Source organism: Colletotrichum jinshuiense, chromosome 10 (genome assembly GCF_051148585.1).
Source record: "Colletotrichum jinshuiense chromosome 10, complete sequence".
Classification (NCBI taxonomy): Eukaryota; Fungi; Ascomycota; class Sordariomycetes; order Glomerellales; family Glomerellaceae; genus Colletotrichum; species Colletotrichum jinshuiense.
The window spans coordinates 2,219,814-2,243,824 of NC_139303.1; the positions used below are offsets into that span (position 1 = coordinate 2,219,814).

The window sequence follows — 24,011 nt, forward strand, 5'->3', positions numbered from 1 at the left end:
GGGGTACTGCCACCGGAAGAACTGCGTGAGCGACGTCATGACGACCTCGTCTCCCATGCTGATGTTGAAGTGTTGCATGACGCTCTGAAATTTCGGTTCGACTCCGTCGCAGTACCCTTGTATTGAGCTGCTACTGCTGCTGTTCTCTGGCGTTATCCTGCCGTCAATGGGCAGATGCACGTGATATTGCAAGTGACGTATCTGGGTGGCCAGATCTGCCCCATCTGTGCTACTGACATTGCAGTTGACTGTACCCACTCTCGCCAGAAAGCTGGTGTAAATCCCTTTCGCCATTTTCCTTTGCCTCGAGATCTCACCATTCTTGACACTTTTCTCACTTTTGGTCCTCACCTGATCCGGTCATGGACTTAATCTGGGCTCTTCCGCTTAGGTGCATCACCATGAGATCAGGTAGGCTTACCCTCGGTTTAGGATAAACTAGGTAGTAACCACTTATTTCTGAAGCCGGAAAAGACAGTTCTGGATGTTGATTTTGCGGTTGTGTTCTAGTTCCAACAGAGAAGCCATTTATGTGGTAATTTCTACAAATATCAAGACTTGAAGCCAAGATAGTGATTATATCTACATTCTATGAATCTGCCCATGTAATCCTTATCTTACACTATCCCATCCTTTTCAATCGCAAAGGATTATATCACATATCTTCAAGTCTCCATTTCTTAATCCTTGCGTTTTCAGCAATCTCATAAGCCATCTTGAGCTTTTCAATAACACCGTTGAAGTGTGTACGTTTGTGCACAATCTCCTCATCTTCTCGTGCCAGTTTCTCAATTTCCTCTTCGCTCAAGTTGAACATCCATTCGGTTAAGAGACCCATGAGCAGTCCTTTAGACCAGGACACAAAGTCTTCCACAATGTCTCTGGTGACATATCTGATGAAAGCCTTGAGAGAAAGCTGAGGCCAATATCAGCGACTGATCATCATGCGTTAAACACTCTGTATTGAACTTACTTCGTAGTAGACTTTAACAACGTCGTGCACATCAGAGATCATGTTACCCTCGTTTGAATGGTGAAAGTGCTGAAACAGGAGTTTCGAATAAGCTATATCAATGCTTCCCGATGGAAATCTTGGGATGTTCCCAAGGGTAGTGAGGAGCCGAACTGTCCGCAAAGCTTGGAGTCTGTCTTGAAACCTCGAGTCCGTTGTCTGGAGATGTGATTCTCGCTCTCGACGACAATGTTCCTTGAATTCTTGCATAGCTTTCTTTTTGGCTTGCTGCTGGAAGGAGGCAAGGACTCGCGAAAGTTCTGTATACAGGATGCTTGAGCAGCTATCAGGTGAACAGACGTCTTTGAGTATCTGAGTGGAGGCCACCTCTATGTTATCTGCGATGCCATTGATGTGCCGTTCTGCTATTTGCTGCCAATTCTCCGACTGCTTTTTGTAAAGGACCTGGATGACATCTGTGCTCACCAGACCTGGAAGCTGTGTCGTTTGCCAGATACGAAGTTTTTCACGGATATCCTGAACAAGTGTTGTTCCAGGGACTTTCTCTGCGTTGCTTTCTTTGCGAGGAAGAGTTTTTAGAGGTGCGTTTATATCATGGTTTTGGATAGACTCACCTTGTTGACTTGCAGGAGGAACTTTACCTGCAAGTAATGCTATGTAGTACGATACAGCTTCGTTGAGTTGAACAAAGGGGTCAGTGTTGGGGTCTTCGAAGAGATATGTATGTCCGCAACTAAGCATATCTGCTGTGAAGGTCTCGTTTGCCTGTTGCACCAGCCCTCTTACGCGAAGTTTCTCATCTGAAAAATAGCCAGGGCTATTGAGAGCCATAGTTGCAATGTTGTTATATCTCTCAATAACATCTCTGATGTAATGTTGGCGAAGCTTGTGATTAGAACGAGGATCTCCAAGTCTTTTTCTAGAGTCTTCTGCATCCGACAGAAGTCTCCGAATGGTCTCTTGAATTCGTGGGAAATTGCCACGAATCTGGGCGCAGAGGGGGCCACCAAGATATTTCTGGAGCTGACTAGAGCCCCGTCGTTCCTTACTTATTTGGTCCCACTGTGGTTGATAAAAGAGTCTACATTCGGCTTCTTTGACGTCGAAGTCGTCCGGATCGAGTACGCCGCGGTTCCTTACCATAAACCATCCGTCTTGCATGGATTTATCAGAAGAGACAGTCGAAGACGAAAGTAACAGCACAAGCAATGCTGGTGCCGAGATTAGCGACAGCGATAGTAATAACTGTGATTCTAGTCACCTCCAAAGCACATCCATACCTGGTTAGGAAGACGATAAGACGTCGCAGTGCCGCCTTTCGTCGCAAATTGAGTTGTGGCGGCTTCGCAAGGAGGGTCAGGGTGGACAAGAGTGGCCGTTGATTGCCGGTAAGTAGCAGTAAATCGATTGACTATTAGCCCTCATTTGAAGATCATGATGAAATAATGTAAAATATGGCAATGTAAACAAGTATCCTTGCCACGAAGTCACGGGTGATGCGATAGAACTGCGGATATCGACAAGTTTTGGCAAAGTTGTGAATGTAAATATGTATTTAAAAGCATTCTGTAAATTCTAGATCCTGCCGAACGTCACATTGAATTCGGATTAATGGGGCGTCGGACTCGTTCCTGACTAAAGGAAGTCCTTGGTGGTCGTTAATGATTTGAGTACACTCTGTAAATGTTTCATTGACATGTCAAGATCAGCATTTCCATGGTAGGGTTTGTGCTGAAAGAAGACCGCCTAGGTTGAATCCCAATGGACAGTAACGGTCGCCAAACTGGTAGTGATGGCGTAGGGGATAGGGTGGACAATCAACAATCAAAGCTAAGCAGCTTGTCGAGGGGTTTCTCAGGGCGCTTGGTATAAATTTTTGTTCTAAGATGAAAGTCGTATAGTAAATAATTTATGATTAACTGCGTTTTAATGATAACATTGTCATTCATGTTCGTGGGTGTTGCTGTGTCCTCTCTGAGTCGACTGACAACTGGGGACTGGAAGGTCAGAAACTCAGCATCCCACTTTGTGGTCCTATCCTTTTTTCTTTTTTCTTTTTGGAGGGGAGGTTGATTAATACAGGACATTGGAAAACACGAATTGTATGATTATACTAGCCTCCTGTTGGCGCTTCACCCGTGAAGACTTTGGTACGGCCTACTCCACCAAGACTCTCCGTCAAAAGTTCACAAGGGCGGTTGGTGTGGACAGAGCATGGCAATTGCAGGTTGTGAGAATTAATGAGATACGTATGCACATAAGACTGAACTAGTGAAAGTGTTTTGGGGAGATGTAAGGTGACTCTGAAGGAGTCGCGGTGCACAGGTAAACACCACAACACCCCTCAAAGCAGAACATGAGTTTCTGATCAGGGGTGCCTACAGCTGTAAGCCTTACCCTGATCAGACAGAAAGCTCCCTATCTCTCATGTTCACTTGCTCTAGCAGATGTAAATAGGTCTGATCGGGTTTTCTTGGCCTCGATCAGGGTAGTGTTCTCGTGATGGGCGTCCGATCTAAGTGTTGGAAGTCATCCTTGATCAGGCTGGGTTGTAGGCGGGCTGATCAGGCGTCCTTGTTGAGCGCATTGACGACGATGTCTCGGGGTCTGATTCCTGTGTGGAAAAGTCCATGTTCCATTCTCTCTAAGTATAAGCCTTGATCAGGCCTCGCACGGGCTCTAATCTGGATGACATAAGAAAATAAAGAAAAACCCGCCCCTGATCTGGGTTGGCACCTGGATCCCCACCCCATTCCACTAGCTAGTAAGCTAGTGCGGGTCCTGCGTAGGGTCGGGCATGGCACAGCTGGGAGAAGCATACACACATTAAGATCACTTCATACCATCGCCGTTGGTGGCCGCGGAATCAAAGAAAAGGAAATACATTACGTAGCCGGTGGACACTTTCAAGTACCTCATTGGAAGGCAGAAAGGCTGAACACAAGAAGGATAGCACCGCCGTAATTGACCGGACTGCCAAGGCCCAAGTCATCTGCCCAGGCATGCCAAGCACAAGGTACGTAGTGCATAGTGCGTACGGCATCCATTTCCTCGAGGCCAGGTAAGCAACGCAGAGTAAACCAAGGTACTTCAACAAATTTCAACCGCCCACTTCGTCCCATCGTATCCCCCATCAGCGCCGGCATCTCCTCTGTTTTTATCTACGATTGCTACTCGCGCTTCCTTTCTCGGAAATCGTCTGCCAAGTAAACTAGGTACCAGTGTAGTGGCAGCTAAGAAAAACACCTTCATCACCATGTCGGTACGACAAACAAGGCGCCAGGCTGCTGGCGAATCGCCCAAGGTCGCAATCCAGGAACCTGCCCTACATATCACATCAGACGGAAATGGCAATAAGTCTTCTGTGTCGAAGGTCTCGGAAGATGATCTCGAGGAGAACATCTTCATGTTCTGGCCCAACCTCATCGGTATGATTGAATGCCAAGATGAGCGATTTCCAACACATCGCTTACCAGAATCTCACCACAGGGTACTTTCGTATTGTCCTCGCCATCGCCTCCCTCTACTATATGCCCCTCCATCCTCGAACCTGCTCCTTGCTGTACAGCGTATCCTGCCTTCTAGATGCTCTCGATGGAGTCGCTGCGCGTGCGTTCAATCAATCGACGCGCTTCGGCGCTGTGCTGGACATGGTGACAGACAGATGCACAACCTCGTGCTTGCTGATCTTCTTGTCCTGCGCATTCCCCCGCTGGACCATCGCTTTCCAGATGCTGCTCTCACTCGACTTCTCTAGCCACTACATCCACATGTACGCCACGCTCTCCATGGCAGGATCCAACAGCAGCCACAAGAACATCGACGAGAGCCGCAGCAAGATTCTACACTTGTACTACACCAACAAGGTTCGCGATGCCATAAAATTGCCCCCATTCGCTACACTTTGCTGATTCCCCAGGTGATCCTCTTCACCTTATGCACGCTAAACGAGCTCTTCTTTATCGCCCTTTACATGCTTAGTTTCTCGTCACCTTCTCTTTCGCCGTCTCTGCTCAGCTCCCTATCTAACTTGGAAGCCATACAAGCCCAGGCAGGTGCGCAGGTCGGCACGTCTTTGCTTAGCCGCGTCCTTCTGAACCCCTTCAGCGCCGCAGCTCTCGAGCTTGCCCGCGCAAACAAGATTGATTCTTATTGGCCGCGGGTTCTTACTTACATCAGCGCCCCTGGCATGGCCGCCAAACAGATCATCAACGTCTTACAGCTCGTCAGTGCGAGCAAGTGGCTGGCCGAGGGCGATGCTGCTGCCAGAAGGTCGAAGGGCTTGCTCAGAAATGCGAACAAGAGCATCTAGAAGTGTCACAAGGCGGTGCTAGACGCGGGGCCCCAATAATCGTGCCATACCCCTTCCTCAACGAGGGTTCGTCTTGAACAAGATGGATTTTATCACACAGTCTATAGGAGCCAGTGAACGAACAATATTTGGGCGGCGGTTGGCGGGAAGATGATGTCATCAAGCCGAGAGGACGAATCGAGTATAATAATGGATGAACTTACTTCACTATGTCCAAGTTTGAAGAATGACGAGAGTGAGGAGAGGCCTTGTCGTTCTTGGATCAGCTCAAGCAGAATAATGCCGGTTCATTCCAGCTCATCGCTAGCTCAGACTAGCCCAGGTTGATGCAGCAATTTCTCAGTTGCAAAGATGAAAGGACACAAATCCTAGGTGCCAGTTTTAAAGACACGATCTACCATATTCTCGTCTGACTCATCCTCGACTAGTACACGATTGTGAGAGATTCGACTCCATATAGTTCTTCTAGCTATGTTGTCATGTATACATCAGGCTTTCTGGTAGGCACTATACATAGGCTTTGCCGCCGAGTAGGTTCGCTTTTCTTCTTAACTTGTTAACTGTTAGGTCGTAATCGTAAGGTATATAGCGTTATTTCATCATGTTGTAATTATCCTAGTAACACACGGCAGCCCAAAACGTTTAAGCACGCTGCAATATCCCAATGCTCCGCGTTGATACGCTCCCTCCGGTGCCAAATAGCCTCCATGATCTCTTGCGCTAGGCGCGTTGAGCCAAACATTGAAATGTCTCCCATGAGCTCGAAAATACGTCGAAACTCCTCCTCTTTCTCCCTTTGAGCCAGACATCCAGTGACGCATAGCGGCCAGGCCAGTGTGTGAAGCTGCTTGGGTATTGCCAACTTGCTCATCAATGTTATGTTGTGGATAACTGATTGAGAAATCTCCGTACTCTCCGGTTGCCAGCCTAAGAGAACAACGTGCAGGTAGATCAGGCCTGCGTGTGCCCAGATTTGTGTAACCAAAAGGCACGCCCATGCCTCTTGTTCGGCTTGTTGCGGTTCGGCTAGCCATGGCGGCCTGTGGTCTCTAACCTTGGGTTTGATGTCGGCAACCCGAGAGAGTCCTTCGTAAATTCTTTTCTTGATTTCGGCCCCTCTCTTCGACAACTCAAGACTTGACAACGTTCTTCTCTTATGCATCTCTTCCTTCCACACGTCGAGCATGACAATATCAGCGATCACTTTCACGGTCCAATTCTGACAACCAGTAAAGTCTTCAAGACTAAGGCGATAGTTTCGGTCTGGACTTTCTTTTGGATCGTCTTCATCGGCGAGGATATCGTTATAGTAGACTCGTAAACCGGGTACTCGGGCAAGTGAAGTGCTAGACACTAGATCCTGAATAATAAGAGTAGCCAGTGAGAATCGAAGCGCAGCTTGATCAATAGTCCAAATAGGCCATAGCGGGGGATTTTCCTTGCCTGGGTAAACAAATCGCCCAATCTGCTTGCACACCGCCGTCCATTTTGAAGCCCCAAACTCATTACCGATATCTTCTTGGTTGAGAATCTCTTTGAACAAGCTAATCCCGGCGTCTAGATGCAGTATCCAGGTTTCAGTAGTACCGAAACAGGCCTCCAAGTACAACAGATGTACAATGCTGTCAACCAGACGCACGCTTGTAATCAAATCTCCATGTACCCCACGTTGAGCAACCTCCTTTACATCTTGTTGCGCTTTCCGCATGGCCATTGATACCTGGCCGTGGATCTCTCGCTCTAATAGAGCCATACAGGTAGGCATTTCCATGCGGCGTTGTATGGGAACCACAGCAAGAAAGTGGGATGAAATACTCGTGGTGGCGTGAGAGAGTGATTTGTTTGCTAGTGTAAGCACCAGTACCCAGTTGCGTCCCCCTTCGAGGAGGGAAGGATTATAGAACGGAAAAAGCGCGGGGAACACGTAGTCAAGATAAGACATGATAAATGTTTGCTCTAACTCGGTAGGCAGCGTTGATACGCCATTTGTTGTTTCCGATTGAACCAACGCGGTCGACCTCAAGCAAGTCGGTGTGCCAGGTGGCGGTTCAACATTTGAGAACTGTCGAGGTTCTTCAGCTCCTGGCGTATATTCGGTCTCATCGCTGATGGCGGAAACAGGTCGCGGAGGAATTTTTAAAGACATTGCCGAAGTCAAACTAGGCGCAAATATGTCGCCATGAAAAACGTGTGTGTCTCCGACGATGCGTTGTATAGTTCTCCTCGCTCTCCGAAATTTGGCGCTTCTCCTGACTTCCGCCTTGAGATGTTTCGCCATGGCCTGCTGCTTCGTTCCGCCATCCATCCAGTCTGGCATTTTCCGGGTTGAGTGGCAGGTAATCTCCAAACTCGCACAGGTTTTGCATACGGGGAGTGATTCGTCGCATTTCTTATGGCGTAAGCGGCATGTCCAGCAGCTCGCCGTTTCCCGCGGCATCGTTCAGCTCTGCGCTCTCGAGTCTCTTGCGTTTCGAAATAGCCGCCGTCGTCAGGATTCGAGCGGGAATAGCCAAAGAATGATGTGTAACCACGAAAAAAGAAGGAAAACAAGAAAAACGAGGGCATGGCAGGATGAAAAGGGGTTATTCCCGCGCGGGTTTCCGTAAATTCGGACGATACCTACATTTTGAATTAATAAGAGACCCGCTTGGATTTTCCCTAACCTAGTTCTGGCACACAAACCATCCCGCCCGGAGTTGGTTCCGCGCGGGCAAGGGGAAGGCAACAGATTTTCAACTTGAACACGATCATGCCCACACTTTCATTAGAGACTTATCATAAATATGGAGCTTGAGGGTAACGAAAAGGCCCAAATAGGTGTCGATAGCGAGGTTATGCAAGCCCTGACATTGATTTCTAAGCCACTCGAGTAGCAGTGTTTGAGCGTAGAGTTTTAATCCTTGGCGGGATAGGCCCAGCGAGAATCTGTACCCTGGCGGCAATCTCTAGAGAGCACTTAGAGGATTTGTATTTTGCAAGAATCCATCTCATGTACCCGATTACTTGCCTGCCACCTTTCTTCTTGCGGTTCAATGTCTTGAGTTCTTGAAAGCCTTGGTTGAATCTCGCCAAGTAAGCAGTCTTCTAACATTAAAAGTTTTCTGGAGGTCCTTCAAGGATAGATTTTTAGCATCACTGCCACCCTCCCTTTGCATCGATACCAGACATAAATATTAGAGATCGGAGTATCAGCCCGTCAGTCTACGCGGACATTTACCAAAAACATGTGTTCCAGTTGATGAATTAAAGGTGAAGAATACAAATTGGAAGAATGCCGGATAGTCACTACACAGACGCTATTCTTCAACCGTGCTGTCTGTCAAAACGGAATTTGTATTGTACACATGTTTGACAGGAAAGGCTAAACCTTGATTGGATTGTTTCCCGCACTGCATGAATCCCGAACGAACCTGACAAGGTTAGCCGGAAGCAAGATCGCGATGTTACTTTGTCATTTACACGTCGCCAGTGGCATTTTTTACTATCGAGTAGAGTTTTTGCTATCCAGGCATTGGTTTATTTTCACTGGTCTTGCGGGCCAATGAAGATCTCCGCAATACGAATGCGCTGTAGTAGCCAATCGCATCTCCTCAAATACGTCAGTCAAATGGGGCACCCGCAGCCGTAAAGGTAGCACACTGATGATCGGCACAAAATGAGTCAGGCCGATACTTGGCGTAACTGCCAGTGGAGAGCTCAACGGGGAACCTTAAGCCGTACGGAATAGAGTCGGGATAGACTCCTGAACAAGACCAGCACTGTACCAGTGGCGTGTTACCATACTCGTTAAAAAGTGGAATTTGCTGATATGGGCACAGAACTCCGTCAGGTTTCTTGGCACCGCCAATAGACAACTGATAGGCGATTTGTCAGCGATGGTCCAGGTGTCAAGTCAATCGCATAGCTGTTAGAAAATGCCAGTGGATGCGCCGCTCACTCCACTCATTGCTAGTCTAAGCTGGGTACCGTATAGCGCAGATATAACTCTTAGAAGTCAAAGATAAGGCGTCATTGCATTGCTGTAGTTTTTTCCAGTCACCCTTGCAGGAATGATGGTGCCCGCTTGGAGGAGTTAATAAAAAATATTGGGTGAGAGAAAGCGGATTGCCTAATAATCCGTGCCACCTGAACATATTGCTGCTGACATCTAAATATATAGTCAGGTAAGGGTCTAAGGTCTCTGATAGAGACTGATATTACTAGCTACCAAACAAGCCGTGATTTTTAAACGTAGCATGAGTAGGATTCGCTGTTAAATTCCCCATACATGAATAAGGACCTTAGGGTAAGAAGATCTTCCGAAACTGAGATATTGTACCTTCCTCAAACACACAGTCCATTCCGTCGTACAACGAGACTGCCGAAACCAAGCTTAGGGACTTTATCGCACCTGAGAATCAAAGTCAAAAACCTATTGTCATTATCGCAAAATCATCAAAATGGGCACATTCAATACCAACCTCAAACCTACCAAGAAACACAGCCTGCAAGCACAAACCAGACAATGATCCGGGCGATGGACATATTTAGAAAATTCTCGTCTTTCCCCTGGTACAACTACACCTTTTTTCTTTGTCAGAAGTCAAATGGCAAATTCAGCTTCGCATTGACTTTACGCACGCCAGCAAAGTAACGAATCCTTAATTAAGGTTTGGATTTAGGTCACCATTGCGGATCCTGCGGTGCGAGTTGGTTGGGGCGGAGATGGTTTGTCTGCATGAATCAGAAAGACACGCTTTTTTCCCTTTTCGACATTCCACCGAATCATCGCAGATAGATGGCCTTGACGTGTGACCGACGAGACTATCGCTTTATCCATTTCTCTTCGGGATCAAGATATCAGCAGCAAACCATACTATATGGAACCCATGGCAGCTGAGTTCATGAACTAGCCACTCTACTTCATGGACGACATCTCAAGCCTACACCTTCAAGGAAGAGATACAACGGTACACCAAAGCAGGCAAAGGTCACTATCAGCGACGGACACAACAATCAATCAATCAATCAAAATTCCGAATACGAACGTTGTGGCTTATCATTCGCCGTCATAAGCTTCGGCCAGAACAGAATCAAGGAAGTGCTAGCCAGAGTGACACCTCGGACGAAAGATAATTATAAAGCGCCTTGGAATGTTTCCTACCTGTAAGGCCTTACTAACTTCCGCTCGTCACCACCACCAGGGCGCAATGTTGCTTATATTCTTCTCGTGGTAGAACTCGACACAAGCCTCAGTTTTAACTCGCAAAAGAAACGCAAATGCATTGATCCAGGTTTCATGACCAGTTATTTTACAGCGAACGTGACCAAAGATATATATTTGATAACGATGCGACACATCGGACCTGTGTGGGAGCTAAAATTTTAAAGTCGCCGAGCTCGCGAGGTTGCTGTGTGTTCTCGCACCGGGCTGAAGACCTTTAGAAGACGCAGGCGCTAGAGATATCTTTGGTCGACAGGTGCCCAAAGAAAAGTTCTTGAGTTTGGTATAAAATCCTCGACCCGAGCCAGTCCATTTTTACTGTCCTAGTATCATCCCACATCCCCTCGGTGAAGGATAGAGAAACAGCGAGGGAAAGGAAATTGGTAAAGAATAGTAGTGGAACATATCTATTACACTCGGCGAATGGCAGGGATAGGGAGCCCCAGCGATTTTTCAACACCTCCAGAGCCGCCAACTATGGAAGTGTTCGGGTGGTCGGGGTAGAGATTCCAACAGAGACCTAGAGCTACCTCTGTGACGGAAACAGAAAAGAACGTACGCGGCGTTGAACCAATGCACATTCATCGGTGCGCCCTGAAAATCTGATACAGAGCGCAGAATTTGTCATAGAGATGACGAAAACAAGAGCCCCTACTATAGATTATTGCTATCGACTACCGTAGGACCCTTTGCGAGGGGTTGTCTCCATCGCTATCCATTAAACTGCGCCCGTTTAAAGATGCCAACTTCATTAACCCCCTTGCTTGCTGCCTCCCCTACATAATATCAATAAACCCAGCAGCAACCTTTATGACGCATTGAAAGTATCCCCCCCTCCTTCACCAAATAATCAGACCGCGACGCTGTACAAGACATCTTCCCACGTCAACGCCATCGAGAGGCAAAATATATCGCCTTGCCTGACGTCACGCAGCGTAAGAAACATGGCGCGCTGCCTCATTAATATAACCTTGCTCTTGACGTATACCGGCGCCACGTACCGCAGCTACTCGCCTTCTCGTTTTCCTCCTCACCTGTCATGACCCTATATAGTAGCACTTTTATCATTGGCTGGTTTATATTGATGTGAAATATAAAGCCGCTATTGGCATTGCCAATCTTGGGATATATGTACTAAATTCTTATTTTCTAGAATGCATAAACAAGCTAGGGGTTTACTGAACAGAGAGGTACATATTAGAAAACAGGTTTCTTGGTTCCTAGTCTGTAACCTGTAAAGGTGCCTGGATCACCCTGCTCACCCCGCTCACCCGGGTGGCGCACCTTACGGCGGCGGGTGAGCTGATCGCACCATCAGATCCATCTCTCGGATGACTTTCGTATCAGCATACAGTGCGGCGAAGCTAGTTGGGATGTTGAGCCCCTTGTGCAGGCTGAAGGCCGCCACAGAGACTCCCAGCTCCCAGATATCGACGTCGGCGAAACCAGCTTGCTACGTTAGGTCGGCGAGGACGTGGGCGCCCCTCGGCCTGTACACCGAGCAGATGTCCGCAACATCATTCCACTGTCCGTTGTGGAACATGATGGAGCCGATGCTGATTGCTCTGGTTCTCTCGTCAACAAAGGGGGCGAAGGTGTCTGCATCCGCGGCCGTCGGGTTCTCAGGGTCCGTGGGGACGAGTCTGGCTTCCAACCAAGCCGGGCGCAGTGTCAGCCATCCAAACGCTTGGTTTGAGTGCTCGCAGTCGAGTATCGCCACGTTGTCTCCCGGCCGGAACATCAAGCCTTGGATAAAACTCCCGAGCCCTTCGATAGTGTTCCGGACGAACTCAATCGAAGATGGGTCCATGCAGATGTACCTGACCAAGAGCTCCCATACTGCCTCGATTTCCTTGCGCTAGCAGGGCTTGGGCTACGGGTGGTCAAGTGCTCCGGAGCAGAAACGACCGAGGGCTTCGTTGACGAGGAGATCTGAGAGCGGTATGAAGGCGGCGTTGAGGTGCGTTGTTTCGCTGTTGACGACCTGAGGCACTAGGCGTCGAAATAATTCAAATCCGGGATTGGGCAGTGGACGGCTGAGCCCTCAGCTTTATGCTGAGGGTGTTTACTTCTGTGCCGCACAGATCTTGGATGATTTCACGACGCGTTTGTTTTGATGTGTTGTACCATGCTGTATGCTGCTCTCGCTCGATTGATTTCTAGGCCGTAGAGTAGTCGCATCTACGCCATGCGTATATGACCTCTTATGCAGTAAGCATCTGCGTCATAAATTGCACGCGCTCAAGGCTGAACGGTCGGAAAGAGTACACAGTCGCTCAGGTTAGTCTGAATCTTACCTTCTGTGTAAAGGCAAACGTAGTTTTCAGTTCACATCACTGAATAGACACCGTCCTGGGAGGCTTACGCCCACAGCGCGTACCTAGTTCAACTAATACCCGGATACGACGGCCGGGGGTTTGGCCCCCAACCCGGGCCGGAGTGGGGCTAGTGAAGCCCGAGATCTCTATTACCTGGACGGCTGGTCTGGCCATAAACTGACTGCATTGCTCATCACAAGTATTTCAAGTAGGCCTTTTTCCTAATTAAATCGGATTAATCTGATATGACAGCCCAAAGGGCACTGAAAACACGGCGAAATCGAGGTTCTGTGTATTGCATTGGCTGCCGTCAAGTCCACATTCCGGAGAAAAGAGTATGTTCTGGCCGGCGAAAATCTGGGGCAGCACATTAGCTCGCGATGCGTGGAAAGAGCTGATGTAAGGCTTCGCTCAACATTCGCAAGTAGGTCTTGAAACACTGCCTTGGAGATTCCGCCTTCCTTTGTCCAACGGATCCTTGGAATATCTTTAGACGAGGCCGTCCGCCAAGGTATGGGGACATCCTATCTGTTGCCTGAGCGGCCATCAAAATCAACTTGCCTGGCCTCGAGGTCTCTGCCAAGACTCCGTCACTTCTACGTATCGAGCTCCTAGACTTGGCTACAACGGCATGATTGCTCCATGTGCATGTGATGAGAGAAGCATGGCAGGTGGCATTCTCGATTAACTGCAAATTTGGCTGGAAATCGCCTCGTCATACCCTCACGCACATCGGCCTCTCGCCCCGCTTGGCCCTCCAGTAATTGGATGACCTGATCATTTCCTCGCATCCCGCAAACACCCACCTCCACTTCTTGACAAACGCCTCCGTCAGCTCCCAGTTCCTAGGATCCCACGGCTCCCCCCACAGGATGATGCCACCCTTCCCGGACGGTGCACCCCCCTGTCCTATCATGTCGAGGCAGAGCGCCTCGTCGTCCCAGTCGTCCCCAGCGTTGACAAGGTTGTCCCGTAGGCGCGGCAACGGGAAAAGGTCCAGCCAGGGATGGTGCATAACCGTCAGCTGCGTCTCCGTTGGTTTGAGATATGACGGTATATCAAAAACGGTGTTGATATTATAAGAAGGATTGCTCCCAAAGGGGGAGATGGAGTCGTCGTCACAAGCCGTCGACAACGTGAAGCCCAGCATCTTCATGTTATCCATCAGCCCCCGGAAAAGGTTGAACTGCAAAAGGGGCAGCAGCGAATCCGCCATCGGGTCCGGGCTCGGACTCCTCCGATTTTGTTGCGCCCGCTGCAGGAACACGCGGTACAGCTCGTCCATATCCTCCTCTTGGATGTACATGATCTGCCGCTCCCGACCAATGTACGCCAGGGCCATCAGCGGCGTGGTCTGGGCGCACGACGGCCGGCCCGAACTGCAGTGCGACCCTTTTCTAAATGCACCGATCTCGTTATGGATGTGTTTTCGCGCATCGGCAATAACCGTGTAGTCTGGTGAGGTCGCCCAGGTCGAGCTCGAGCTCAGCACGAGGGCTGAGGAGGGCGACGTGGTTGAGATGTCGCTTTCGTCCGTACTAGATTTTCGGGCCGCTCCTTGGCGCAGCTGCTTTTCCAGCTTCCGCCGTTGTCCTGTTGCAAGATTGGCGTGTCAGCATGGGGAACGGGAGCCAAGATCCCATCGAGGCGGCGATATCAAAGGAAGCGTAAGCAGGTTGCAGGAGGGGGGTGTGCCACATACTCCACGTCCGCTGATTGAGCCTGTTCTGGATCTTTCTTCTCTCTGCAGGGCTTGTCTTGCCCTTCCAATTATCCTCGCTGGATTCCAACCCCCGCAAGGCAGGTTGAACCATGCTTGATAGAGGCGGCAACATCAGTCGTTCGGCCATTTCGTTCTGATTGTGCTGCATCTATCACCCATCAAGACAATGGGGATTTTCTTCTGGGAAAGTAGAAAATTGGAAGGGCAAATGACTGGAGGAAGGGGTCCATGGACGCGCGCCGGGGGGCGATTGGGTGGGAATTTGGTGTTGGAGTCGGATTGCGGACAAGGGAATAGCTTTGGGGCTAGACAAAAGCAAATCTAGGGACAATCTCAGTTAGTCTGGATTGACCGAACAGTGCCGATGGCGCTGGTGACGTCAAGTTGAACTTTGTTTGCCAACAATACACAGTATCGTTCTTCCTTGTAACGAGTCACAAATTCGTCTATGTCTGTTCAACGTTAGGCTCTGTTGTACATCAACAACGTGTGCGTGGCGGCGAACCTTGATCTCTACTGGACCTTCTTGCTTAGCCAACGTCCCATGAATTCTAAAGACAGATGCTGGTTTCCGTTTCCAAATATTCCACAGAGACAGAGATTGGAAGCAATTCGTCGTGATAAATGGGAATCCGTACTGTACCACCTAGGTTTCTTTTGCTTTCTTAGGATGCATGGTTCAGCTTCGTGTGAGCCAATCAAAGCCGTTACCAAGCTGCACTAACGCTAGCGCACTGATGGGTAGTCCAGTGCTGGGAAACGTCAGATAAATCTGATTTGACAATGGTTTCGGCTGGTGTCAATCAGCTCGCGCTAGCTGAGTAGCTGAAATCAGGGGTCGGAAGCCAGATAAAGTAGACAGTGCTGCATAACTGTCCCTACATAAAAGATATGCAAATGTCGCCACTGCCTTTGTGCGCTGCACACAAAGGTCGATGGGATAGATACCGTAGTCATTTTGCAAGTGAGTGCCAAGTCGCATTCTGGGTGGTGCCTGAATGGAATGAAAACACAGCCACATAAGCACCTGTGAGGCAGGGGCCGTTAACCTAGATCGGCATGTCATTCTTCTTTCATTCTTTCTTTCGTTCCTTTAAGTTCTTATCCCAACCTCTTCTCCTTTGTGTTCTAGTCCTCCTCTAACAATCAAAGAGGGGAATGCCATTGGGGGAAGGAACATAGGCTGACGAAAGACAACGTCGGGCTTTTCATTTACCCGCATGAAAATTCACCTACCTACCAGAATCTGTTTGGTGAATGTCCGTCCGCTGGCTTGATCCACGTGTAGACAGCCTTCGAGGCGAATTTGCCTCGTCTGCATCAACAAAACAAAAGTTCGCATGTCTCGCTGACATGTCTCACTGGAAGAGCCGTTGCTGCATGATGCATACTACCTACCAAAAGTCCCATAATGCGCCCCAGCGGTGCGCCTACCTCCTTCGTAAGCTGAGGATCTCGTGATTGAAAAATCCTTCTCGAAATTGCGGTTTAAGATAGCCAGTTGCGAGCTGTCGTCATGCTTTTCCATGCCTGCTGTATCGGTGTGCGGTGTCAATACGTCGCCTAAGCGCGGCCGGATCCCCGGGTCTTCGGTGCCCCAAAGTCGCGCAATCGGGGTAAAGCGGGGTCCCAGACCTGCTAAAATACGTGCGGCCATGCACCTGCCTAACAAAGTAAGTAGCCAAGATGCCAAGGTCAGCGCAGTCCCTAACCTATGGTACCAAGATCTGTTTATCATATATTGTCCCAATGGCCAAGCATCTACGGTAGCATCTCGTTGCCAAAACGTCCTGGTTTCTCCAGCCTCTCCATATCACGAAAGCCATGGCGGTCTCCACTCTAACGTCTGCCATGCAGGACAAGAGAAGCCGTCAATGATGACCGGCCTTTGCGCCCAAGAGAAGGGCGATCGACGTGTAAGTACTTATAGATGGAAGGTCCTTCTATGAAGCTTCCTCTGGATCTCGTCTGCAGCCGCATCAATTCTTTAGCTTCGTTACAAGCCGCAGTACTAGTTGTTGAGGCTATTACATAGCGATAGCGTCAAGATGGTCCGTATTAGTTCTGTGGCCGTTCTCGGCTCTGCCATGGTGGGCTTGGCCAGCGCAGCTGGCGCTGGCTCCAAGGCAGAATATGCGTCCGGTGAGGTTCACCACCGCATCATGGGCATCAAAATGGTTCGTGTAGTCGCATTCAACACATAGAGTCACTGGCACTAACAATTACTCCTTCCTCAGGCTCAATGGGAGGCTGAGATGGAAGCCGGCCTGATGGACAGTGCGCGTTATCCCGAGCTCGGCTACACGCCGTGTGTCAATGGCTTCGCTGCTGCGATCCCGGGAGATTTCAACAACACCTTTGCGTGCCGAAACGTAAGCCTTGAGGTTCTTGCAAGTTTGTGTTGGATTTATAGCTGACATCCACAGATCGACCTGTACCACTTCCTGTCACACGAGGCTCTTGGCAGCTGGGGTGGACGAGGCTCCTCTTCCTGGGGCTGGACTTCCGCTGACGGCAGAGAATTCGTTGCCATCGGACAGTACGATGGCACCGCATTTGCCGAGATCTCTAGCGAGGGCAAGCTGATCTACCTGGGCCGTCTTCCTCAGTATGACTCCATTGGCTCAAACTGGAGAGAGATCCGTATCGTCGGAGACATTGCCGTCATTGGCTCCGAGGCTATCAAGCACGGTGTTCAGTTCTTCGACATGAAGAAGATCCTCGACCTCGACCCCGCGAACCCAAAGAACTTCACTCAAGCCGAGCTCACGGGCCACTGGAATGAGCTTCCCGTCGGCCGCACCCACAACATCGTTGTTAACCAGGAGCTCAACTACGCCATTGCCTGCGGCTCTGTTGGAGGCAACGCTACCATTCGTGTCCGAGACAATCTGCCCTGCCGCGGCGGTTTGATCTTCCTTGACATCAGCGACCCCACCAACGTCACCAGTCCCGGCTGTGCCGCCGGCGACGGCTACGTCCACGACGCCGAGTGCCTCGTCTACCGCGGTCCCGACGAGCGTTACTTCGGCAGGGACATTTGCTACGGCTACAACGAAGACACTCTGACCATCTACGACGTCACCGACAAGAAGGGCAACGTCACCAACATCATCTCCATCACCGACTACCCCGGCGCCCAGTACGTTCACCAGGGTGTCGTCAACAACGAGACGTGGCAAGAATACCTCTTCCTGGATGACGAGTTCGACGAGCGTGATGCCAAGGTTGGCCCCATGACCCAGGGTCTCCCCACCACGCACATCTTCGACATCCGCGACCTGGAGAACCCCCAATACACTGGCAACTACGCTGGCAAGACCCGCTCCATCGACCACAACCAGTACATTGTCGGCGGGTACCTGTACCAATCCAACTACGGCAACGGCCTCAACGTGCTCGACGTCAGCAGCGTTACCAAGGACCCTACCGGCGCCAGCATCTGCGAGGCCGGCTTCTTCGACGTCTACCCCGAGGACGACGAGCAGGAGGGTGGCGGTCTGGTCGCCTTCCTCGGTTCCTGGTCGTCGTATGCCAACTTCAAGTCGGGCTTCATCTTCGTCCACACCATCGAGCGCGGCAGCTTCGTCGTCAAGATGACCTCCAAGGAGTGCCCCAAGGCCCCCGTCTGCAACGCCAACAACTGCCTGCGCGCGTTGCGCGCGGAGCACATCCCCGGCCGCTTGGAGGAGTCTGGCGAGTTCTGTGGCAACTTCACCATGCGCCTGCACGAAGACGAGAGCTTGGTCCCCGAATATGCCACCAAGGCGTGTGGCGGCGAGAACAGGAACGTTGTCGAGCGGGTCAGCAGTGCGTGCGCTTGCATCCCCACGCCCGTCGTGCCCGAGCTGCCCAGAACGACCACCCGTCCCCCTGTCCCGACTGTGCTCCCGCCTTAAGTTGAGGACGAGGAGCTGCGCAGTAGATTTTCGCATGTCATATTGCGCATCGGGGAACTGTGATGATTTTGCAGTAGCAAACAAATAGCATAACATAGTCAACGTTATTCATTTTGAATGCATAACAATATTCCATCTCTTTCCCTATGATGATAGGGCTGACAGTAACTCTTTGAACCGTGAACACCAATTCCTCTCCATTTCGAGAAATATGAACGCAGATACAAGTTCTTCTTGCTTGGCTGCTCTACTGTGATACGTCAGTCGAGCCTCCATTAGACTTTCGACTTGTCTACAAAGCTAGTTATCCACAGAGACATGCAGAGTCACAATAACTTACTTACATTTTCTAATGCATGTATTTATTCCGCTGATTGCCGAATTATAGACCAAAGCTGTTCTCAAGATAGATAAATGCAACATCTATGCGTTAGAGAGTCAAACCAGATATCAGAGCTCACATCGACGCATCCGAATGGGAAAGAAGATTTTTATCTCTTGAGAAGGACTGATGTCCCACCGCCCGTACAGAGATATTAGCTCACTGCCTACTCGTAAGCATGCAGGGCAAGTTGAGTACAAGAACCAACTCACAATCTGTGCAATAGCCATAGTATAATCTACCGCGCCGCTTCTATGATACAGTTTATTCAGAGAGACGGGTGCTTTCCATAAGTATCAACCACCTTCCTTCTGTATTCTCCGCTTCGAGCTTTTACAATGCAACTTTCATCCAGGAATATATATCAACGGATTAACATCATTAAATCCTCTCTAGCTCTTTGTGTCACCAGTGCAAACTAGGCCCCTATACCGAGCCTGGCTCCATCCGGTTTTCAAGCCTCAGTTGCACTTTATACAGTGTTCGCCAAGGAATCGCGTTAATCTTCGGTTTGAGACTCAAAATTAGCAAGGCTTGATTCTAGCTCATTTCTTGACTCCTTCATCTGATTTAAAAGTGAGTACTTGTACACAGTGACCTGGTTGACTATGGTTGTTGTATAATCCTGTAGGCTTCAAAAGTGATCACAATTTCAAGAAGCGAATGTCAACAATGAAATAACAAATCTGAGGAACTAAACTTGCCATTCACTATCATAGACGGAACATGAAATATCCCAGCAACACCCATCCGTTTCAATAGTAAACCAACTTAGCTAATTCATGAAGATAAATACCCTGCCCAATCATCCAAAAAGTCCTCATCGCAACACTCTGGAATTTCGATGCCAACGAAAGAAGCTCTTTTCCAAATGTCCATGTTCATGAAATATCGTGTAGAAACATCTGTTGCGGTAGGGCTGAAAATGCTGTTTTTGTTGACAAACCAACCACATGACGATGGCTCGTTCATCATGTTATCTTCAATCAACGGGGTGGCGAAACTATCGGTCTCGCCCTCAAGCCATTTTTCCAATGCAGCCAGCTGAAAATTCTCCGAGATGTTTGGGTCCAGGCTGGTAACCTTTCGGTAGGTAAGCAATTCTGTCTGAATTGCTGCCCAGAGCGTCCCGAAATCCCTGTGTAAATGAGGCACATCCAGCAGGCGATGTGCGGTCCAGGCATTACACTCAATCTCTTCCTCTGTAGACCTGATATCGTCTTCGTCACTTTCGTTTCCAAATGGATCATATTCGTCATCAAAGTCATCGTGAGTCCATGCTGAAGGCATGGCAAACAAATTTACTTGTTGTAGACCAGAAGATTCAGGAGCAAAGTTGACGAGCGCACGGCGGAGAACTAAAAGCAAGCATCTCCAGCCAAGTTGGCAAGACGGTCTCCACCTAGCCACCATTGTCTGAGGCACTTCTTGCGCCATTTCCAATGCGTTGACTGGGCGATGATGACAGCCGTCCTCCACTGGAGATGTGAGAAAGTTTGCGGAGGAGAGATCAGCTTTCAAGTGCACATCTGCCCCCAAAGCGAGAAGACAGACTAATACTGCTACAGCACCGAAGAGGGTCTCGCCATCCATGCCTCTTTCGGCAAGATAGACTGCCGTCACAACAACAACGTGGAGTGGACCTAGCTTCATGTCCAGCCCACAGTGAGTGGCAGTACAACGTCGCCGAAACAGTCCGCTGAGTGTGTTGATGCCTGGTGCTGATGAGGGCCCGAATATTGCCATCATGCTATGACATACGGCTTGTACCGAGCTGTGGCAGAAGTTGTGTTTCCAACTGTGCGGGATTCGAGGGTGCCCTGCCTTGAAAAGTTGTCGGACTGCGATGGAATCGGCATCCCACCGCCCGCAAATATCCTTCTCTTCCCCGGGGAAGCGGGTACACTGGTTGAAGCTAGTGCTGACCTCAGCCGGTGCAAGGTCGGTGTGTGATCGGAGCACTGATAAAATCAAACTGTCTAGAACCGTGTGTCCGTTGGAATCCACATAGTTGAGAGCAATTGGATAAAAATCGCTAAGAATTCCGGTGAGACTGTTCATGACCACACAACAGGAATTTCCGCCGTCTAGGAAGGATGCCGCAAGATGGTACGGGTGGATTTCCTCAAAGCCGATCTCACCCAGACCTGGGGGGCATAAAGGCCCATAGTATTTTTCGATCATGGGGTTCATGTTCCCAGTCATGATACAGAACGCCCATGAATCTAATTCAAGCTCCTTTGGCGATCTAGAGATAGCTTCTGTGATGAGGTTGATCGAGAGTGGCAGTTCATCCGTTGAAATCGCACTAAATCGAGTTCGTGTAAATGCTTCTTGCATAGATCTCTGTAATTTCCGGTTCTGCATTTCAGATTCCGGCCACAAAGTCCATGTAGTCGGGTCATGTAACTCAAACTCGGCCTGCGTCGTGGGAGGTTCAGCGGCTGTCTCCACACTTTGCCACTTAACAGTATCTTCATGATGAATAACCCATCGACAAAGGTGTGTCGGCTGTGGTATCCCAGGCAAAGACGGCCGTGAAACACCAGGGGAGGTCGCAGAAGTAAACTCTCCTGGTGATTGAAATGTTTGAGGAGTTCCGACGCTGGGCTGACTGAGAGTCACCTCTGCTACCAGTCCAGCGGTCCACTCCTGGGGTCCTCTACCCCAATATTTGGCTGTGACAAATGAATGAATCCAGTAATCGTGAAGCCATCCGGAAAGAACTCTACAATCAGTCAGCGTCACTGTGAAATTGATACTCCTAATCTGTACTGGTCTATTACCTTCTGTCGTTGTCATTGCACTTGGCCATGAGCTCATGGCTGCGGCCTTGTAGAAGAAGCATAGAGCGATCTCGCAAAGTTGTTTGAAGAATCAAAGCGGCCGTTGGTGTTGGTTTCTCCCTGATACAACTTGGACTAGCTGCCTTGGGACTGTTGATATCAAGATATTGCGGTGTGGGCGGGTTGCCACCAAACGGGGATGCGTGGTCAGATTGCCTCCCCATTAGCGAGGCTCTCAAGGCAGCGTATGGAAGATTCCATTGATAAAACCTTGGACAATATTAGCTTTGCAATTTAAACGCGTCAACTTTTGAAACATTTACTTACGTTCCGGGTCTGAGAAACTCGTTTGGCTCATGGCGGATGCAATCATTCAGAAACCTTTTTAGTTGCTTCTTGTCCACCTCTTTTGTCACACTGCCGTGTCCTTGTCGAATAGTTACGTCAGATGTACTCGCACTAGGATGATTGCGTTTCCCAAGTACGGCCACAATGTCTTTCTTCTGTTCTTTGGGGACCCGTTTCTTGATGTCCCACTTTCGGAGTCGATAGGAATACTGGCGGGCCCTGTGCAGAGGAATGGTCAGAATGTGAAATAGTTACGCCATGAATCAATCCGATAACAATAGTGCTACTCACTCTGCATTGAAAGAATATTCATTTTTCATTAATTCTGCAAGTTTCTCCAATGTCCTGGGCTGATCAAAGGCATTCTTTCCTAAGTAAGCATCGATAATAGTGGGTTTGAGGTGCTCCCAGCGCTCCTCGTATGGGATGTGAAGAAAGTTGTTTCCAGACATTGGGTGGTACGAGGTGGTTCAAAACACAAAGAATTGTATAAAGTTATTGAATGAACAAGAAGGACGGGTTGCGGAGGGATAGTAACGAAGGGAATTTAAACTTGGGATCGCGGCCGAGTCGCCGATTTATGTATGCTCGACGCGCCCGCCTTCAACTTGCTGTCCGGCAGCAGTTCTACAAGGCAGCCGCTACTTGTCTTGACAACTTGTATGCAGAGCCGCAGTCCGCCAACTTGGTGGGCGAAACAAGAACGCCAAAGGCGGGAGCGAACCATCTGCCACATAAAACAAAAGGAGAGCGACCAATTGAGAGGGTCGGAGGTTGCTCAAGCCGGTAGTGACATGCTTGTCCAGCGCAGGGTGGCTGCAGGATGCAGCGGGGCTTCCAGTCAATAGAGTCTTCGGAGACATTGAACAAAAGACGACAAACCTATCAGGAACAACCCTTTAAGACATTGGACTTGGACGTGAGATTACAGGGACCTGACCAGCCCTGGAAGTCAAGAAGGATGCCACCTTTACAAAAGGTTAACGGCCAATCACGAACCGTACAAAAAGTCACTATCCAATGGCTCGACATACATCCAACGCACGTCCCACTTCGAGTCTTCGGTTTCGACGCCCGTCGTGGCAGTTTCCCCAGCCTGCCCTGCAAGATGTATACCGACTTTTCACATGGGGTCGAGTGGCAGACAAAAAGGCAGCAGCAAATCACATGAGGTGTCTCCTACAAAATAGCAGGGCTATCATCGAAAGTCCCCACTCAGCATCACGGTGATCAATATGTTAGAGATGGCGTGGCTCAGCTCCCATGCAAGCACACATTGACCCGGTGCCGTTCGGTCAAACAAATGATTTCGATATTTTTAAATCATCTGGCCAGATGAGACCCGCGAAATGAGATGTCGTGAGTCTTCCCTGGGGCGAACTCGCCTGCTGAAGCCTTCGAAGATTTGTATAAGAGGCACTATCGCACCATGCCAGTACTCTACTACTCTACTCAACAGAATCCAAGCCTACCGTGATATATTCCTACTTCTTTGATTATTCTTAGTGTCTCTCAGAGGACTGAGTCTCTCAAACAAGTTTCCTCGAAAACTTCAAGGCAGGCTGTACTGAAAGACGCAACTCGTTCACCATCGCCACTGTTCTCTGTGCCTTCATGATTCACAATGGCTCACAAGACCAACATGGAGAAGTCAACGTAAGTACCCTTCGTCCTGATAGGTGCCGTTGAATCTCTCGCTAACATCAATACTCGAGGCCCGTTCCGAAATCTCGCCCCTCTCACGATACGTCGAGCACGGCAGGCCGTTGCGGCTCGCCACCGAGACAGATGTCCACAAACAATAAGCACACGAAGGGTAGCAAGAAGAAGCGGGCCAAAACACCCAAGGAGGCCGGTGCAAGTGATGCTGTGCTGGATCTAGCCTACATGGGAGCACAGTTTGACGGCTAGGGCGAAGCCGTATTGTGCCGGAGTTGGCTTCATTGCTTCTGTGTGAAGAGCTCAGCGGGCTTGGTGATATCAGAGGCAAAAGTTTCGCTTGCAATACTATGGTGCAAATAGCCAAGTTTCTACATTCGTGCAGAGAATCGACCTTCCAAATCTCTC

The 24,011-nt window shown here is 49.4% G+C and overlaps 6 protein-coding genes across 6 annotated transcripts; 2 read left to right on the top strand and 4 right to left on the bottom strand.

Annotated features, from left to right (window-relative positions):
* Positions 1-655: 655 nt before the first annotated feature.
* Positions 656-1,015, bottom strand: EsH8_X_000558 (uncharacterized protein; the record flags this gene model as incomplete). The annotated part of the gene is made up of 2 exons (XM_083274646.1): positions 656-916; positions 974-1,015. 2 exons carry the CDS (start codon positions 1,013-1,015, stop codon positions 656-658), a joined length of 303 nt encoding a protein of 100 aa, XP_083120038.1.
* Positions 1,016-4,229: 3,214 nt separating this feature from the next.
* Positions 4,230-5,285, top strand: EsH8_X_000559 (CDP-alcohol phosphatidyltransferase family protein; the record flags this gene model as incomplete). Its single annotated transcript, XM_083274647.1, has 3 exons — positions 4,230-4,401; positions 4,463-4,839; positions 4,893-5,285. 3 exons carry the CDS (start codon positions 4,230-4,232, stop codon positions 5,283-5,285), a joined length of 942 nt encoding a protein of 313 aa, XP_083120039.1.
* Positions 5,286-5,895: 610 nt separating this feature from the next.
* Positions 5,896-7,227, bottom strand: EsH8_X_000560 (fungal specific transcription factor domain-containing protein; the record flags this gene model as incomplete). Its single annotated transcript, XM_083274648.1, has 1 exon — positions 5,896-7,227. One exon carries the CDS (start codon positions 7,225-7,227, stop codon positions 5,896-5,898), a length of 1,332 nt encoding a protein of 443 aa, XP_083120040.1.
* Positions 7,228-11,941: 4,714 nt separating this feature from the next.
* Positions 11,942-14,656, bottom strand: EsH8_X_000561 (bZIP transcription factor; the record flags this gene model as incomplete). Its single annotated transcript, XM_083274649.1, has 3 exons — positions 11,942-12,308; positions 13,538-14,399; positions 14,509-14,656. The coding sequence occupies 3 exons, from the start codon at positions 14,654-14,656 to the stop codon at positions 11,942-11,944; spliced, it is 1,377 nt and encodes a 458-aa protein (XP_083120041.1).
* A 1,921-nt stretch (positions 14,657-16,577) lies between these two features.
* EsH8_X_000562 (uncharacterized protein) lies at positions 16,578-18,428 on the top strand (the record flags this gene model as incomplete). Its single annotated transcript, XM_083274650.1, has 3 exons — positions 16,578-16,706; positions 16,767-16,901; positions 16,956-18,428. The coding sequence occupies 3 exons, from the start codon at positions 16,578-16,580 to the stop codon at positions 18,426-18,428; spliced, it is 1,737 nt and encodes a 578-aa protein (XP_083120042.1).
* Positions 18,429-19,590: 1,162 nt separating this feature from the next.
* Positions 19,591-22,396, bottom strand: EsH8_X_000563 (Clr5 domain-containing protein; the record flags this gene model as incomplete). The annotated part of the gene is made up of 4 exons (XM_083274651.1): positions 19,591-21,538; positions 21,597-21,866; positions 21,924-22,163; positions 22,236-22,396. The coding sequence occupies 4 exons, from the start codon at positions 22,394-22,396 to the stop codon at positions 19,591-19,593; spliced, it is 2,619 nt and encodes an 872-aa protein (XP_083120043.1).
* Between the last annotated feature and the right edge of the window lie 1,615 nt (positions 22,397-24,011).